At 33.3% G+C, this 17,903-nt stretch overlaps 1 protein-coding gene across 3 annotated transcripts in view; it reads left to right on the top strand.

Moving 5' to 3' along the window:
• The first annotated feature begins 24 nt into the window (after positions 1-24).
• LOC117108686 (brain-specific angiogenesis inhibitor 1-associated protein 2-like) overlaps positions 25-17,903 on the top strand; it is a 57,572-nt gene continuing 39,693 nt past the window's right edge. For 2 of the 3 annotated variants that reach the window (XM_033250793.1, XM_033250792.1), the window contains exons 1-3: positions 25-198; positions 4,421-4,496; positions 14,290-14,376. In XM_033250793.1, the coding sequence (XP_033106684.1) occupies positions 142-198; positions 4,421-4,496; positions 14,290-14,376 (220 nt within the window). In that variant the 5' untranslated portion in view covers positions 25-141. The remainder of the gene's footprint in view (positions 199-4,420; positions 4,497-14,289; positions 14,377-17,903) is intronic. The other variant, XM_033250794.1, reaches the window with a different exon arrangement.

Raw genomic sequence — 17,903 nt, 5'->3', positions numbered from 1 at the left:
CAATAGGTGGCCCTGGGAATTTGCTATCTTCTGCATTCAGAAAACCTATTCAAGGCTGAAAGGATAGGCGTTCGAAGACAAAGGCGGTTTATTCATTATAATGAAATTTGAACAGGTCTAACTTTTAAAAAAGTACACAAAATGACTTCCAGTATGTCTAGCGATCAAATACATAAAATGACTGAAAATGTCTATCGGGTAAGTTAATGTATATTTTACGTAGGCCTATGGTAGGCTAGGCTAACCAGAAAAAAAAAGAGACTGACGACCATACGACTTCGTTATTCAGGAGGAGAGGAGCAGCCTTAGGGATGTGCTACTAGACCCGTCCCTAATTACTTCTTGACTGTAGGCCCAAGATTCTGAAGAAGACGTGAATGCCCTTTCATTTGTTAGCTGAAGTTATAATAAATTACCTCCCTAGATAATTCATATACAAAAATATAAATTTATATTTCTTTCTATGAATGGAGAAACAATTTGGAGATTTGAACAATAATTAATATTTAAAAAAAATTTTTTTTATTTTTACAAAAACAATTGATTGTTGCCTAGGCTAGGCCTAGCCAAGCTTTGCTTAAAGCCAGTTACTCACTGCGTGCTACAGCGACACGACGAAGAATGCACGCAAAGACGTGGACCCAACGCAATATACTTGACTACTGTAATATTTGTATGTATTTTAAGTATTTATTAATTGTAACCTTTGTTTTGTAATATTCATTTATGGTAATACTGTTTTTATATTTTAATTTTTTTAAATAATTTTCTGTAAAATGAACTTAATGTGTGTTATGAACTTTTAAAGATTATGACGAATAGAAGAAATCTTGAATCTTCTTGCATGATGCACAGTAAAGTATAAAGTAAAATTTTAAGAGAAATGGAAGAGAGAGCAAGAGGAGATTCCTAGAGAGAGTTAAGAAGAGAGCAGTGCAGAAGAGAAAAGGGAATGGTAGTCCTAGACAAAAAGACAACCAGGCTTAACTTTTCATTCATTCATATATTGTCTTCAGTAGTCAATTGCATCTTTAACCTTTAACATTTATTTTTTTCTCTCTTCTTGTCTTTTGTGGTGTAACCACCACTTTTATTTATCAAAAATACATCATATTATACAAAAAAAAAAAAGAAAATCAGTGATGCAAATAACTTCAGTAAATGCAATTTAAAAAAAAGTTAATGTCATTATTTTTCCTTTTTTTATATAGCCATGAGACCAGAACCTCCCAAACATTTATCTGTAAAATTACAGCTAAAAATTTACAGAAACATTTCACTTAAGGGCACATAGAAAAAATTATTAAGATTATCACTCTTTTAAAAAAAAAAAAAAAAATGATTAGGGAGGGCGGTGTCTTTTTTTTTTTTTCGGAAAAATAGATTATTTCGCTTTTGTTTTTATCGATGAGGGAGGGACTGTTTATATTTGGCTAGAAATCTGGTTTAATTTAATAGTTTTTTAAAGAAAATGTATTTGTGATCTCGATAGGCTATGTAAACCCTAATACCCACTATAAGTCACGTGACCTGAGCGCCGATTCGGTCTATTCTGTATACAAGTTGAATCTAAAGCGATCCACAAGATTCTCAGTCATTTTCAAAGAAAATGTAACTTTAAGCTTTGTAAACAAGGATTTAAATCATCCCTACAAAATATCGTTAGCCATGATTTTCATTCATTGATAAATCCAAATGCTTAATATGAAAATGTTTTGACATGTATCTAACAAATCACCCAAATGCAAAAATCCCTAGATGCAAAAGATCCAAATATCTTATTTTTGCACCAGAGCCTCCTTTCAAACTCAGCAATGAATAGAGCAAATAGAGATCTACTGCCCCACTGGTCGTTTTCTGAGAGCATTTTCCTCTTGTAAATAGCTGAATGCCCCTCTGGATACCAACTAATTAGCGAGCTTATTTTGACATCCCAAGATAATAGGCTTGAAATTGATTTCAGTGTTATAGAAATTTGACATAATCGCAATAATTTTCTTCCAAAAATTATTGACCTCAAATACCTTGAACTTTTTTCAATCTCATAGCAGGATTTTTTTACTATACTGCTGTCTACTACACTTAACATTGACCTTTACATCATGACATTGACCCACAGTACACATTGCTACACGATTTTGACTTAGTGTGAAATGTTTCTTTTTAGAATTTTAATTATGGTATCTCATTTTTTGTGGCATCACACTATTATGTTTATTATCAATGTGGATGAGGAAGCGTGCCCATCCTTAAGAGACTGCATAAAACGGACACAGGGATCTACAAAATTCCCGTCCACAAACACCAATATCCTGTTTGAATTGGACTGAACGGCCCCAATTAGGAGTTGTGGTCAGTTATGACCAGGAAATAGTTGGTAGTCTGTGAATTATGGCACGTACTTGCAGTGGCCTACTGTACGTATGTGACAAAATATATGATAATTTTTGATGGTAGAATTTGAGGGATAGATGTACAGTATGTTCCCAAGGTTCAGATTCAGATTCATCTTTATTCGTCATATCAAGCACATGAAATGATTTCCTTGGTAATATTATACAAATAATGAATGTTAATGAGTGCAGTGGGGTAGAATATTTCATGAGGTTAAAGATTGGATGTTCGAGGCGTAGCCAAGTTAAATAGAACATCCATTCCAATGAAATATTCTACCCCATTGTACGAATGAGAAACATTCATTATTCTACCCCATTGTACGAATGAGAAACATTCATTATTTGTTTTGTACAACACCTCTGTATCTCTCTCCATGTATCAATAAATAACTTGTCCTGTATGTCGGCCTTCGAATGTAGGCCTAGGCTGCTATATTTAACGAAAGCAAAATCTTCGTCATATCTTCTTTACTCACACAGGGTCTTGGTGAGTTAATGCATATTTTATTGCCCCCTTTTTTTTTGATTTAGTAACACTTTCATTCAGTATTTCCTTAAAATCTTCTTTGCTCAAAAATATGACCCATGTGGACCTGCCATTTTATCGGCGGAGCAAGGGCTACTAAATGATCGACTCCTTGTTCACATGACACGCAGGTTGTAACTACGCTAGGCTAATTTTTCTTTCGCTCATGTCGCATTGCATTTGAGATTTTTGTTGTCTTGGAGATGAAAACGTACTATTCAACGATCTAGACTAGTACTCAAATAACAGTGGGATATTCCTTTTAAATCAATCTCACGTGACTTGTTTTTAAGCAATCAAATTAATAGAATATATAGGTGTTGTATAAAAACATACCACAAACAATTTCATAAGTAAAGTTAATACAAAAGTCGGTAACATTTCTTACAGACAAGACTTACCTAACAAATTCCTCATTATATGACCTAATTACACTAGGTAGGAATAAACTTCTGAAGGCCATTATTATATTCATTCGATTAAACACCCTGTTGAGAAGGGTTTTTGGTGAGCGTTTGTGCAAGGCAGGTGTTTATTTGAGGGATGCATATTCTCAAATAAACGCCCCTTAAATGTGGAATTGTACAACACATAATTACCATTAAATTGTGTTATTTTGTGATCATAAAGACTAAAATTGATCCCAGCCAGGTTAGACAAAATTTAATTTGATTGGAGTTTATGGAGTAGAATATTATAGAATGTGTTTTTAACAATCATTTAGGGAGCGTTCATTTGAGGGAAAAATAAACGCCCAAGGGCATTTAATTGAGGCAAGCATTTATTCCAAATAAGGCTCTGTAGGGGGTGTTTATTCAAGGTGGTCGTTTATTCAAAGTGGGGCGTTTATTCCAATAAATACTGTATGCTTATTTTTGTTATGGGCTGCGGTCAAAATTCATGCTGTCACCTGTCTAGCAGAACTCCAAATCTTAACCTTTGTTCTCACTATGAAGCTTTAATGGATTATTATCTCTGGTTTGACCTAATGAGGTGTGTTATGACATTATCATGTCCACATTTAGTAAATCTTGCATATTTTTCACAGAAAATTTGATAGCGATGTGTGGACTACAAATATTGGTTATATGTGTTTGTGTGTTTACTGGGCCTGGTATCAAGGCTTAGATATGGCTGTTTTGTGTAGGTGGCTATCTTTATGAAGAAAGAAAGCCTGGCTAAGAAACATTTTTTGTTGCCTAATATTAATAACAATGCAAACAGTGGTTAATTTTCTTACTTTTACATTTTACGTGGTAAAGTGGTCAGGGGACGAGGCCCCCGAAAATTGTGGCCACCCCTGGAACTGGAAAGGATATTTAATCGTCTAATTAAAAAATGATCATAATCAGTTAGAAATTTTCTGCAGTATTTACAAGTTATTCAATATTTTGAATAATCATAATTAGATTCCTATGGTTTATATGCATAATTTCATGTGCCATTTTATACAAATTTAAATAAAGAAATGAAAATATTTTTTTTGTCTTTTCTTCAGGGTCTTATTGAAGGATTATACCCTGAGTTGAGGGAACTTTTACATTTTGGAAAAATCTATGAAAAAGCATTACAAAGTAAGTAATAGATCTAGTATTAAAGTATTATCATTTAATAATAATTTCCGTCGCATATGATATCAACATTTAGTGTCAAATTATACTTTACTGTGTTGTCTCGTTATAATGCTTATAATATGAGAAGTTGAGTTGTTAGTCATATGATAAAAAAAAAAACCTCGGAAAGTTTACAGAGTTTGCATCCAGGTACCGAATAACCAGGTAAATAAGCGTCCTTGTGCAGTATTGTGTGCAGGCATGGTTTTTTACTAAAAGCGTCCATACAGAAGCGCTTATAGTACACGGAACCTCATGTTCACAGTAACTGGGGCTGAAATAAACAAGAACATGTGGCTAACAAATGAGGGATGTTAAAACCCTGTGAGATTAGCCAGATGCAAATCTTGTACTTTGTTAATTCCCCCAACCTACTTTTTAATACATCATTTTAATCATTATCTCGTAAGATACCTTGCTTATGTACTGTTTAATGCAATGTTGTAGACCTTTAGCTGTTTACATTTCACTCCGAGGGTCCTGGATTTAAATAATGGGTTTGTTCAACTAGTTCATTCCGTTGACTACGGTTTTCATTGAGTATTATCGTCCTTTGACTGGTTCCTAAAATAGACTTTGTTGACAACGAAAATTAACGTAAACCATAGTGTCAATCAGTGTTAAGTTATCCACTTGACCATAACAAATACAGTATGGCCGATTGGTAAGTTTAGAAACAAAATTTTCATTAATATAATTTAGATTGAATTTCAGAAAATAAAAATTATAATATTTACCCACATGAAGTCAAAAAAATAATTGTAGGCTAACAGAATTCAAAAACTGGATGAAAACATTTTTTTACGAAAAACTCATACTGCCAAAGCTGAAGCAATCTTGATTAGACAGCGTGTATCGTGGTAACTATGCAGCCATTTTGTTTTATCAAGTACTTACAGTTTTCTATTTCGACTGGTAGTCTTCGTTAAGTAGGATTTTATTAGTACTGTACTGCACAGGTGGTGGTAGTTTAACAAAGAATGACCAGTCGAATACGGCATTGCTGCCAAGAGCTTTGTCCACACTGTCAAATTTTTATACGAAAAATAATTGTGATATGCCCATATTTGGGTGTAATATGACACCATGATGCACATGTACTGTATGGACACATCACAAAAGATTGGTGGTGATACAGTAGTCTGTACAGAGCCTAAGAAAGCCTCATGAAGAGACAGAGCATCACATAATGATTCATTATACTGTAGTTGTCTTAACTTTATGTTGACTAATTAAAGAAAAACAGAAACTTAAATTGAAATTTAGAGTTAGGAAAGTAATCGGACTGCAAAATATCAAGGAAAATATGATCACAGGCAATAAGATATTATATTGATGTTTTTTTGTTCATAAAATGGAAACATTGTGGAGTTTCATATGTCCTCTTGGATTGTATTGATTCTATACTGTTCGTGCAATTGATATGATGAATGCAATGAAAAGCTGCATTTAATATGCAATGTAATAAAATGTACGTAAAAGTACCTACATTAAAGAAATATGAGATAATTGTACACTTAAAGACAAAGAGTGTATGCAACACATTCAATGTACTATACTTTAGCTTTGTTGTTACTTAAGTTATTTATTAACACTACAGTATTGCTTTCACTGGAACTGTCACTTGTTTTGCTAATTGTTTACATACTGTACTGCAGGCACAGATCCAGTAAGGGGGGGGGGAGGGCTCAGGGGGCACATGCTTCCCTATTTTTCCATTGAATTCCAATGCAAATATTGAAATTAGCACTACTCACTTAACTAAACTGAATATATTATGTGACCCAGCCCCACCCCCGGTTGAAAAATTCTGGATACACCCCTTGTACTCTATGTATATGTAATCAAGCAGGTAGCAAGCTTTTTTTCCCCTTCAGAACTACAAGACTCCCTCCAATTAAACACCATTTTTAGGACCGGAGTTTCCATTGCATTTAGCAGCTTTGGTCTCTAATTAGAATAATTAAAGAAAAAGACATTGAATCACGGAAAAGTGATCTTTATTTGGAGGTGTTTCTTTAATTGGGAGATCTTTAATCAGAGGGGGACGTGTAACTCCAAAATATTCTGGCAATTAGGCGACGTTACAAATTTAGTTTCTTTTTCCCATCCTCTGCTGTCTCAATTTTTATTGTTTTGATTTCTTTTTTTTTTAACTTCAATGCAATTTCTAATAGAAACTGAAATATTATGTTAAAAATTCAGTGTTCAGATTCAGTGTTCTGAAAATAATTGACTGACAGACAAAAAATAATAATTTGGGCTCTTCTTTTTGCTGGCTCTTATACACATCTAGATGTGTATAAGAGACAGGGATAATACATACCACAAGTATCTAAATGCATGATGGCATGCATTTTGATACTTGGAGTATGTATTTTTTATCTTTATTATTCTAATTAGAGACCAAAGTTGCAAAAGACCATGAAAGCCCTGGTCTCAAAAGTGGTCTTTTAATTGGAGGAAGACCTTATTTCAAAATATAATCTATAAAATTGGATCTCAAAATCTTGTGTTTTCTAAGCTGCTATCTCATGACCTAATTTCTGTCTCTCATTTTAATTCTTCGCGTCTACAGTAATTGAGATTTACATTCAGTGATTTCAGTGATTAACTGCCGTGCAGCGTTTTCTCTGACAGAGTCTATGCACATCGAAGGTTTATAACGGTACATTGAGCATTATGCAAATGAGAGGATGAAATATTTATTAATGCGCCAACTAAAAAATGCAACATGAAATAAGAAGAAATACAGAGACTGATGGCCTGTAGTGTATTTTGTGAAAGTTGATTATTTATAACCAAATGAAAATGAAATTTTATTGTATTTTTAATAGGTCTGCAATCTAATAATTGTGTTTCTATTCCAAATCAAAACACTGTATATTTTGGCCTACCATTGTGTTTGATAATTGATGTATATCTTTACATTAAAAAAAAAAAAAATATGGGTGTATTACTGGCAGTACCTTTATTAGCGGGAGGACAGAGGGCATATATTCCCTCTGTCTGGATTTTTACAATTGTGTACAGTATATATGCCATTATTTATAATTGTGACCCAAAGTTTTGCAACCTGTTTTGTCACATGACCAGTAAATTTAAACCAAACTGTGCTTTATGGTTTGTGGTACTGTACATGTGCAAATCTACTTACCTCATGTGTTCACAACTCCTGCTGGTGAAAGACATGGGAGGATGTCAAAGACATGGTGGTAAAATGATTGCCAATTTTTAATAATAAATTTTATAATTAAATATTTGAGCAGTTGATGAATGATAATTAGGGAGATAATTAATATTTCAAATGATTAATATTTTAAAAATGTCAAGAAAAATTGTTCATGCCTCACACAAAAGGCCTCACATTCACTTACTTATTTTCAGCCCAGTGTGAGGCAATCAAAAAATGTGAGCTGGATGACAATCATGAGACACTGTTGATATGGTGGTGTTTATTCTACATTGTTTGGTGGTGTTCATAATGCTAATCAGAAATGCATCTAGAAGGACAGATGTTTATTACAGTTACACTGTTTATTATCTGATTTGTACAGTGTGTTATTTGCTAACTGATAAGTTCCATTGTAATGGTAAAGAAAATCAAGGATACACAAGTAATATTAGTTGGTAGCCTAAGATAATATTTTAGTAATGTTTATTAAAATAATTACAGTAATCTATTCTAATAGTCAGTAGTATGTATGTAACCGGATGTAAAAATATTGTTCTGAGAAAAATATTGGTTTGTTGTCTGAGCATGAGATCCTGAATGGCCTGAAAAAAGTTGTGATGAATGTCTATACTGTAGTAGTAGGTCTATTCTTCATCCCTTTTATTTGCAATCATATTATATTTTTATGACACAAGAATATTGATAAATAATGTACAAAAATATAAGGAAGCAAATCTTAGCACACCTCAAGTCATGCGGCTCACTCAGCACCAGACCATGACAGTGATTCACTCCACATCATTCACTTCCTACTAGGTAACCATATCTTCTCCGGGGACCTGAAGAGAAACACACATGGACAAAGTGCCTTGCCCAAGGGCATTTAGACCAGCCTCATGCTCAAAATCATTACCTCTATGCCAAAAGCTTACTGTAGTTAACTGGTCAGGCGTAAATGTGTAATGAATGTAATAATAATTGATTATAAAAAAGTGAAGATATAAATTTAATAATCATAACCGAGTCATCACAAAGTATAATTATTTATAATATTTAAAATTTGATATAATAACAACTAAAGTATTATATACACACATTATTTATTAAAATCTATCACTGAGACATTCATTAATTCATATTTTTAATTTTCTTTAATTCTTGACTTTATTTGCAAATCACTTCCCCAAAACCTCTACTCGGAAATACCGCAATGGTGTCCTGCGGGGCCTAGTTTCACCTTTAGTGAAAAAATGAGTAGTTAGTGTTATTTATTTATTTTTTTGCATTCTAGCACATAGAGACCTCAGTTATGCGCTATACAAATCCTGCTTTGTTGTTGTTAATAAGCTTTGTTAAATGAAAGGATGTTGATAGTCCCTCTGTAAAAAAATAAAACCAGCAACAGGCATTTTCAGAATTTCCTTTAATTTAATCCATTGTGTGTTATAATCCAAAGAAACTTTCAATTTTATATTGTTTACTGTAGAAGGCATTTAGTTGCTATAGAAATACTAAACCATAATTATTAACCATTGTATTAAAGTATTATATGACAGTGAATAAAGGACACGTAAACAAATATTCATACACTTTTTATTTGAAGTTTGATACAATCTCATTCCAAATATTTACTTACGAACTGAATTCTGTACCCTTGTAATCTGTTATCAGCTTAGCCTTTCTAGTAAGAGTATTACAAACATGTGAATTATTCAAAATAATTATTAGGGAGTTTAAATTTGTTTATTGTTTGGTGAGAATACATATAATTATGAATTCTTGAGCACAAAATACAGGTGTTGCCAGTATAAATTAGTGTGGTCAGTTTGTGATATATTCATCCTTTCTTCCATCCCCTCCATTCATTTGGATGAGGAACATTTTTTAAAAGAAATTCGCTTCGACCGCAATGTAAGTTTAGTCAAGAAGATGCCTGAAAATTGTTGAAATGAACTGCATAAATGACCCAGGTCGCTGTACAGTTGGAGTACATGTTGATGTATTTTACTTATAAGCGTGTCATTACCAGCCATCTAGGTGTACTATTCCTCAGATTTTGTGGATTGCCCCCCCCCCACCTTTCAAAACAAATCTCTGCCCATGACCAACAAGTGATTTTTCACTGATATTGTTTATTATCTTGACTTCAATATCACTATTCCCTTAGTGATTTCCTGTGAATATTGAAACTTCAGCAATAAATATAGGTAGGTTATACGTACTTCATGAGTGGGTCAACCATCATTTGATCATTGTGTGGGTTGTTGCATCACAAACATTCTTTATCTAAACAAATTTTCACACATTATGCAGGTAGTGTACACATAACTCTGCTAGTTATCTGATAATAGAACAATCTGTATAGCACATGGTAAAGTCCGGATGTAATTTACTAATTTGCAAGACTTAATTGCTTTTTAATAGGCTACTCATTTCATTAAATTGGTGACATTCTTGAGCCTTGAGTGACATTTCGACAATTACAAAATATTAATTTGTATAAATAGGCTAAAATTAAGAATATTCTGTGTTTCCCAAGCTTGGTTTACCCAAAATCTCAAAAATTTGGGTCAACTTTAAAAAAATATATATTACCAGTAAATAAAAGAAGCCTAAATTCTTTATGATGTTTCAAAGGGCCTCCTTTGAAGCTCTAATAAATATGATATCTCCACTTGTGATTACCTTTTTGTTACCCCCTCAATAATATATAAATAAACAAACAAATAAACCCTTCTTTTTAGGTTCTACAGTAGAATAGATCTTATCTTTGTTTTTCTTTATGGGAACTCTTCTCCTTAATTTCACAAGTGAATTTTCGTGAGAAATTTAAGCATCATTATGAACAATGAATGTATGCATGCATATCAGTAGGTGGCCAATAACTAGGCTACAGTACTGTTGCAGTACTGTTTTCTACAGTACTTCTGTGTGTTTGAATGTTTGACCTAATGTTATAAGGTGATTGTAATGATCTGTTATCAGCCTCTTAGCCCCTTGTATTGTACTATTACATTACTCTTAGCTGATAAGGACTAGTTGATTATGTTCACATTGTCAAGATCATTAAATCAAGTGTGTATACTGTACTCTACTTACCTTAAGTACCACCACTTAATTGCGATCAAAGTTGAAATATGAAAATTATGCCTGGAAAAAAAATAATCTTGAACAACTAACCATTTATTTAGCATTACAAGAGCTATAGTCAGTGGCGTACCAAGGAGTCCTGAAATGGTAGGGGCAAGATAGGGCACAAAGGTGAAGTGGGGGGGGCCTCGATGATTAGGAGAGGAGATGCTTGCTCCCAAAATAAGGTGATTTTAGGTGATATTTAACTGCTTGAGCATGATTTTTTTGGGGGGGAGCAAGGGGTACTTCAAAGCTACCATGGTTTTCAAATTTAAAATTTACCTTTTCTGTAACTTGGAAAAACTGCTGTGTATGCATTTTATTGAAGCCACTTATTTCTGATGTCTATTTCTCAATTTCTAGCAAACTTAAGTTTCTAAAAAAAATTGCTCAATTTCATGCAAGTGGAGAAAATCGGCTTGGGAAAATTGAAGCGAATATGTGTAAAAACTCCCAAATTATTGTTAATCATTGTCAAACGATTTGCCGATAGTAGGTTCGAACTAATCCAAACCAAGGGTGGAAAGTTGCACTAAGGCTTTTGTTGCATGCTACAGATAATTTCATACAAAAACTGAAGTCGTGAAATGCTTTTATCACTGTTCTGCTAATTATCGACATTGATAAGTCACTATCCTGTCTGTTTCTTCCTACAAATAGTCACCACATTGACCAGCCACTGCTTATCTATTAAAGTATGAACTCTTGACCATCTCACCTAAAGTCAAACTCCTTACCCTAATGCCATAACCCCATCCCTCAGTGAATGAAATTATTTCCGACACAAACGTAAATGAATCAGTAAAATTACCTAAAAGCATGTGTAGATCTTCCAGGTACAAGCATTGTGGTCTTCGTGTTTAGTACTAATTTAATATGTTTGTTTGTAATATTCCTTGTTTAATTTTTATTCCATTTTATAGGTAAATATATTAGACATTTTATTCCTCAGTGTCTGAAACTGAAAGCATTTCCATAACTGAATCTAAACTATGTAATAATTACTACTATTGCATTCAAATAATATTATAGATCATGACAATATACTTGTACCATCTGTTCAAAGTTAACAATTGTTTGTATTTTTTCATGTTTTACTGACATACCATTAATCGAGTTGAAGATAAAATAAGACATTTTTTGTAATAAAAAATTATTATCATGGTTGCCACTGCGATGAAATCTCTTTTCAAAATTGAAAACAATAAATGTGGCAAAGACAAACCAAACCAATCACTCATGTTTCAGAGATAATGACCAAAAACATGCTGAAATGTCAAAATTCTATTTTATTGTACTATAACTAAAGCTTTATATATCTATACATCATGTTATTTTCCCCATTTTCAATGTTTAAACAACAATTTGTTGACAATTTGGTGATGGTTTCTGCCTAAAAAATGCCTGAAATTATCAACTTTGAAGACTGATTTTTCAAAAATTGTTCTTTAAACAGCTGTATGTTTAAACGCTTGTAATTTCATGAGGAAATGTCAGATTTAACTGATTCTTTTACCATTTTATAGCTCTCATTTTACTGTTTAAACCTTTTTTGCAATGAGTGACTGGTTTGGCTTGTCCTTGCCACAAATGCAAAGCCTTTATCAACAAGATTACTGAACTGTTTACTTGGCAACAACATATTTTTACATGATGGGATTTTGAGCAAGTACCCAAGAGCTCTCTACTTTTTTTCTCTGACACGCATTATTTCATTTGTCAATAAAATTTCATTGTTTTCTCACACTGCATTCATTATGTTTTCGGCAAATCCAGTTTGCTGAATGAGGAAATGAAATTCTATTTTTATTTTGTTTCTGCTTTCTTCTGAAAATCTTTTATTAAAAAGAAAGTTGGCTTTAAAACAAGGTAGAGAAATAGTCGCAGCTTAGGCATTGTAGTCGCCAATCCAATGACTCAAATCATAAAACGTTAATACTTGAGTCATTCCAATTGAGCGTCCGGTAATAATAATGTGACATATAACTCCTGAGAATTTCCTTCATTACGAAGATTTTTTTTTTTAAGGTTGTTTTATTTATTTTTGCAAATTGGATTGTACATCACAGTCTATTTATAGCATCTTTCATATGTGATACAGTAAGCTAACTACTTTTAAAAGATATGTTGAATAAATTTATCTGGTTCCATAGTAAAATTGTTCTAGTTTTTTAAAACAAAAAAAAACCATAAGGAAAAAATTCCAATAATTTGAAAAGATGTATTTTTTAAATCGAATAAAAAAAATTTTTTTCAATTTCTCCACTCATGGATTTCACAGGAATATTTTCGGACTTTTAATGAACATCCTTAAAGCATTTCACACTGGATAAATCTAACGGATGATTGGCTTCAAGCTTACGAAGCACCCTATAGTAATTCTGTTTTATATAATCTTAATAGTATGTTACAGTGTAATTCAAATAGGCCTATAATGAAAAGTTTTGAGTTTTTATCCACTCAACCAACTATTGAAAGCCATTGTTCCTGTGTTTACCCCTGTACGGTTTGCCCTCCAATTCGAGACCACCTTTAGTTCCTGAACATTTGGGGTGGTCTCGGGGTTGGTCTGCAATTAGAGGGCTATATTTGTGTTAAAGGGTTGAAGATTGTTTTTTGGGTCTTCGGAAAAGTGGTCTCGAATTAGAGGGGTCTTGGAATTATAATCTGTTAAATTCCTTGGATATGTATTATTATACCAAATTTATCGACATCATTCCTGTTTTTAAATACTATGTGAGCTGACTTTAGAGCTGTCGTTAAATGGGCGATCAGCCGCAGCCTTAGGAAAAATAGAGACTGCTATCGATGCATCAAAAATTGATTTCTTTGTTTCAGGCCTTGATAAAGCTAATTATGTAAATTATGTTTGATTGCTTATATGGAACTGCAGATTTACAGTATGAGGTAGCATGTAATATCAAGGAAGTGTAATGGCATACAGAAGAACTGACCTCCTTTTAAAAATATTGTGAGAGCTATAACAGTCACTGTAATTCTAACTATAAAGCTCTGGTCTACTGTTTATAGTGTTTGACTTTCAGTCCCAATGTGCTAGGTTCAATCTTCATAAATATTACAGGATTTCTCTCATTCCGTATTTTCAAAATCAATGTACATACACTTTACTCAACTATGGTAATAGGAATTTTCATTTTTCCTTGTTCGGAGATATTGTTAAAAAGTTGAAAACAAGGCGCTTCTTATTTATTAGTGCCTGTTGAAAAAGTCATGTCACAATGTATTGCAAAGTAGTACTTTATATTTTTAGGCTACGCATTAGGCTAACAAAATGTTTTGGCTAGTGATATGCATATTTTGCTTCATATAAAAAAGAGCGTTGTATTTAATTTAGTGGAGTTTAATTTAAAGTGAGATTTACTGAAAATTTTCACTGTAGGCTACTCTAAAGCACATGTGAATTCACTGATTATCATTTTATTTCAGATGTTTCGGCCTCAGCTAAGGCCTACATGGACTGCCTGATGAAGGTTGGTGAAGTAGCTACCCAGACCAAAGCAGCACGACAAATAGGTAAGCAAAAAAATGAACACTGTTTCTCATTCTGATCCAATTTTCACTGGTACTAAACATGGTAAGACTTATAATGCTTTTTAAGGGCCATGAGATTTGTTGTAGACAAAGCCCACAAGATTTGTGGAAAAGCTCCGCAAGATAATGTACCTCCTGTGTGAAAGATTGTCTACAGATTTCTGAGGTTTCCCATCATTGTCCAAATGTCAAAAGTCTGCAAAGTATGTATGGGCCAATTCTAAAGTCCTCAAGATTTTTACTCAAAAAAGCGTGAACACAATCCACAAGATTTCCGGGTAGAAAGCATTTAACACCGTCTAAATCAAGGTCTGCAAGACTTTTATCGGCAAACACAGTAGTACGGCTAATGGTCTGATTTTTTATGGGGACAAAACAAGGCCCAAAAGATTAGTAGACGATGCTTGAAGGATTTGATGACAGAAAATTACTATATGATTTGTATGCAGCACAAGACTTGCTGGATTTATATGAGAGAATTTTATTAAGGGGGGGGGGGCCCCAGTGTACTGGTCCATTAAGTCCCCTGTTGTTTAATGGATATGCCACTTAGGACAGTGATTAAGTTTACCTATTGGCATATCCTTGGCTCTCATGCCTAAAGAAATGAAAAACAATGTAACAAAATGTAACAAATTGTTACATGGATATCTCCCGATATATTCCTACCAGGATTCATTGCATTCATACATGTTTTCTATCCATGTAAGCATCAACAATGATATTGTATAGTTTATATTTAATTAATGTTAAATTAACATTAAAGGCTAGTTGACTGCCGTATTTAGATGGAAAATTACACAAGACAAATTTGAATGGGAAAATTTATGCCCACATTTGAGTGCTTGTTCGCAATAGCTCTGCCGAATTCGCCAGTGTGAGACGGGAGAATTATCTCCTGCCAATAAAAAAAATTGTCTTCATTATGTCTTTTATTTTGCTGAATATATTGGCTTGAATCACTAATGGTTCTCAAAGATTTGGAGAGAGACTGGGATGGGAAAAAGGATTAAAAAATCATTGTTTTGTGTCGCTATAGACAAGTTTTCGCAAGACTGGCCAAGTAGGAGGATAAAAAAACTACAGCCCTGTGAGTAACAAGGAAACATGTCTTCATCATAATTTCCTCTTCAACAGCAAATTAAGAACTTGCTTGATTGAAGTTGCCCAGCTACTGTCATGCAAATGAATATGATTAATCCTCTCCACTGTCAAATCATGTTATTTTGTACACACAGGCTGAACTGTTGCATAGATCAGTTAACGCAGCATTTTGCAAAGTTTTTACCATACCTACAGTACTTGAGAGTCTAACATTACACCAAGTATCTGCATAACATAATCGAAACCTGGCAAGAAGTTCTGATCATAAAAATTATCTTTGCATGTTTTTAGCTCCAATGAGGAGCTCTAGGAATGCCCGGCTAATTGATAGATCTTTTTTCATTCTTTTTTTTGTATGGGCGGCCGTTAAGGCCATTAGCTCCGATGAGAAGCTCTAGAAACACTTGGCTGATTGAGGAGCTCTAGAATGCCTGGCTGATCGATTAATAGATCTTTTTTCATTCTCTTTTTGTATGGGCGGCAGTTAGGACCAATTATTTTTATTATTAGCTCAGATGGGAAGCTTTAGAAACATTTGTCTGATTGATTAAGAGATCTTTTTAGGTCCAATAAAGTGCTCTAATACCGGCTGATTGATTGATTGATCCTTTTTGCTGATAAATATATCTCATTTGTATGGGCGGCCGTTAGGGCCAATATACTCTACTACCTCTATTATGCTGCCCTCATCGGCGCTTTCGAGACCTTTCAACATCAAACTGTTCTAAACACTGAAAAAATTTCATATAAATTGTATTTCATTTTATCAATGAAGCAGTTTTACAAAAACAATTTTTTTTCTTTTTTTTTTAACTCCTCAGCAACATTGTTCACCCTCACCCCAAAAAAATATATAAAATAAAGTTTGATTTTAAAGTCAGGCTCCGGAGGAAAATTTTTTTTTTATATGTTTAAAAACTTGGGGAAAAAGGGGCGTAACTGCCCATTTTTACACCTTAAACCCCCAGTTTTTAAATATTAAAAAATCTGTATCTCATTCACCGTTCCCCAGTTTTTCGTCAAACAACTTTTTTCTGTCTTAGAAAAATCAGTTCTACAACATATCAAAAATTTTTTTTCCTCCGAAGCCTGACTTTAAGGGATTTTCCCTGTATTATTTCTGCCCTAGATTTAATGAGGAATATACTGTAACAAGGCATTAATCACAAAAAGGATTTAATTTAAAGCAGACTTCACATGACACTTCCTGCAACTAACCCTAGCACGTGAAACGTATGCTTTATACCTGCAATTGTAAATCGATGATTTGCAATGTGTACACAAGAAGACAAAATAAAATAAAATTATCTCAAAATGACAACTGTTAAGATCAGATAAATTTCAATTCAATCCTTCATTGCTGCTTGAAAAAAATCCTATTAAATAGGATTTTTTTGGCAAAGACAAGCCAAACCAGTCACTCGTCGCAAAAACCGATTTTGAGTTATTAATGCAGTGTTAAAGAGTAAAATAATAGCTATAAAATGGTAAAAAAATCATTTAAATCGGACATTTCCTTATGAAGTTACAAGCGTTTAAACATACAGCAGTTTAAAGAACAATATATGAGAAATCAGCCTTCAAAGTTTATGATTTCAGGCATTTCTCATGCAGAAACTATCTTTAAATCCTTAAAAAGTGTTGTTTTAACATTAAAAAGGGGGAAAATAACAGCATAGGATGGTGTGTAGATATATAAAGGTTAGTTTAGTGCAATAAAATAGATTTTAAAAAAATTGACATTTTAGATAAGAGACAGCATTTATCATCACCATCATAACAAAAAAATCAGCACACTCAGTGGATTGGGTAAAAAGACATTACTCGAAATATCACATCCCCATTTGTTCTCAATCTTCCTGAACTTTCGTTACTCTGAATATATCAAATAATTGTGATACTGTAAGTGTTAAATTCGGACTCTGGAGGAAAAACAAATTTTGACTGTCCTTTCTTACACCTTTTCCCCCAGTTTTTAAAGTATATTTAAAAATCTATATCTCATTCACTGTTCCCCAGTTCTTAGTCAAACAACTTTTTCTGTCTTAGAATAGGCCTAATTAGTTTTTAATACATCATATCAACAAATTTTTTCCATCTGGAGTCTGAATTTACAGTTTGTCCAGATTTTAAAACAATAGTGCACAATCCTGTCTCTTATACACATCTAGGGGAGTTTGCTAGAAAAGGGGGGAGTTTGCTAGAAAAGGGGGTTCTCCTGAACCATAAAACCCCCCTGGATACGGGCCTGATTTTTGTAAATTTTATTACAGATAAATCCCACTCGCCCCTATACTACTATACAGTAGGAATATCAAATTTAATTAGTATTTTTAGTTAGATACAGTATTTAGCAAATTTGTGATTCACTGTAAGACTGTTCTGTAAACTGTTCGCAAAACTCG

The sequence above is a fragment of the Anneissia japonica genome, unplaced genomic scaffold (genome assembly GCF_011630105.1).
Source record: "Anneissia japonica isolate Jap-2015-1 unplaced genomic scaffold, ASM1163010v1 scaffold1587_len1432017_cov164, whole genome shotgun sequence".
Classification (NCBI taxonomy): domain Eukaryota; kingdom Metazoa; phylum Echinodermata; class Crinoidea; order Comatulida; family Comatulidae; genus Anneissia; species Anneissia japonica.
This window is presented reverse-complemented; position numbering and strand designations above follow the sequence as displayed.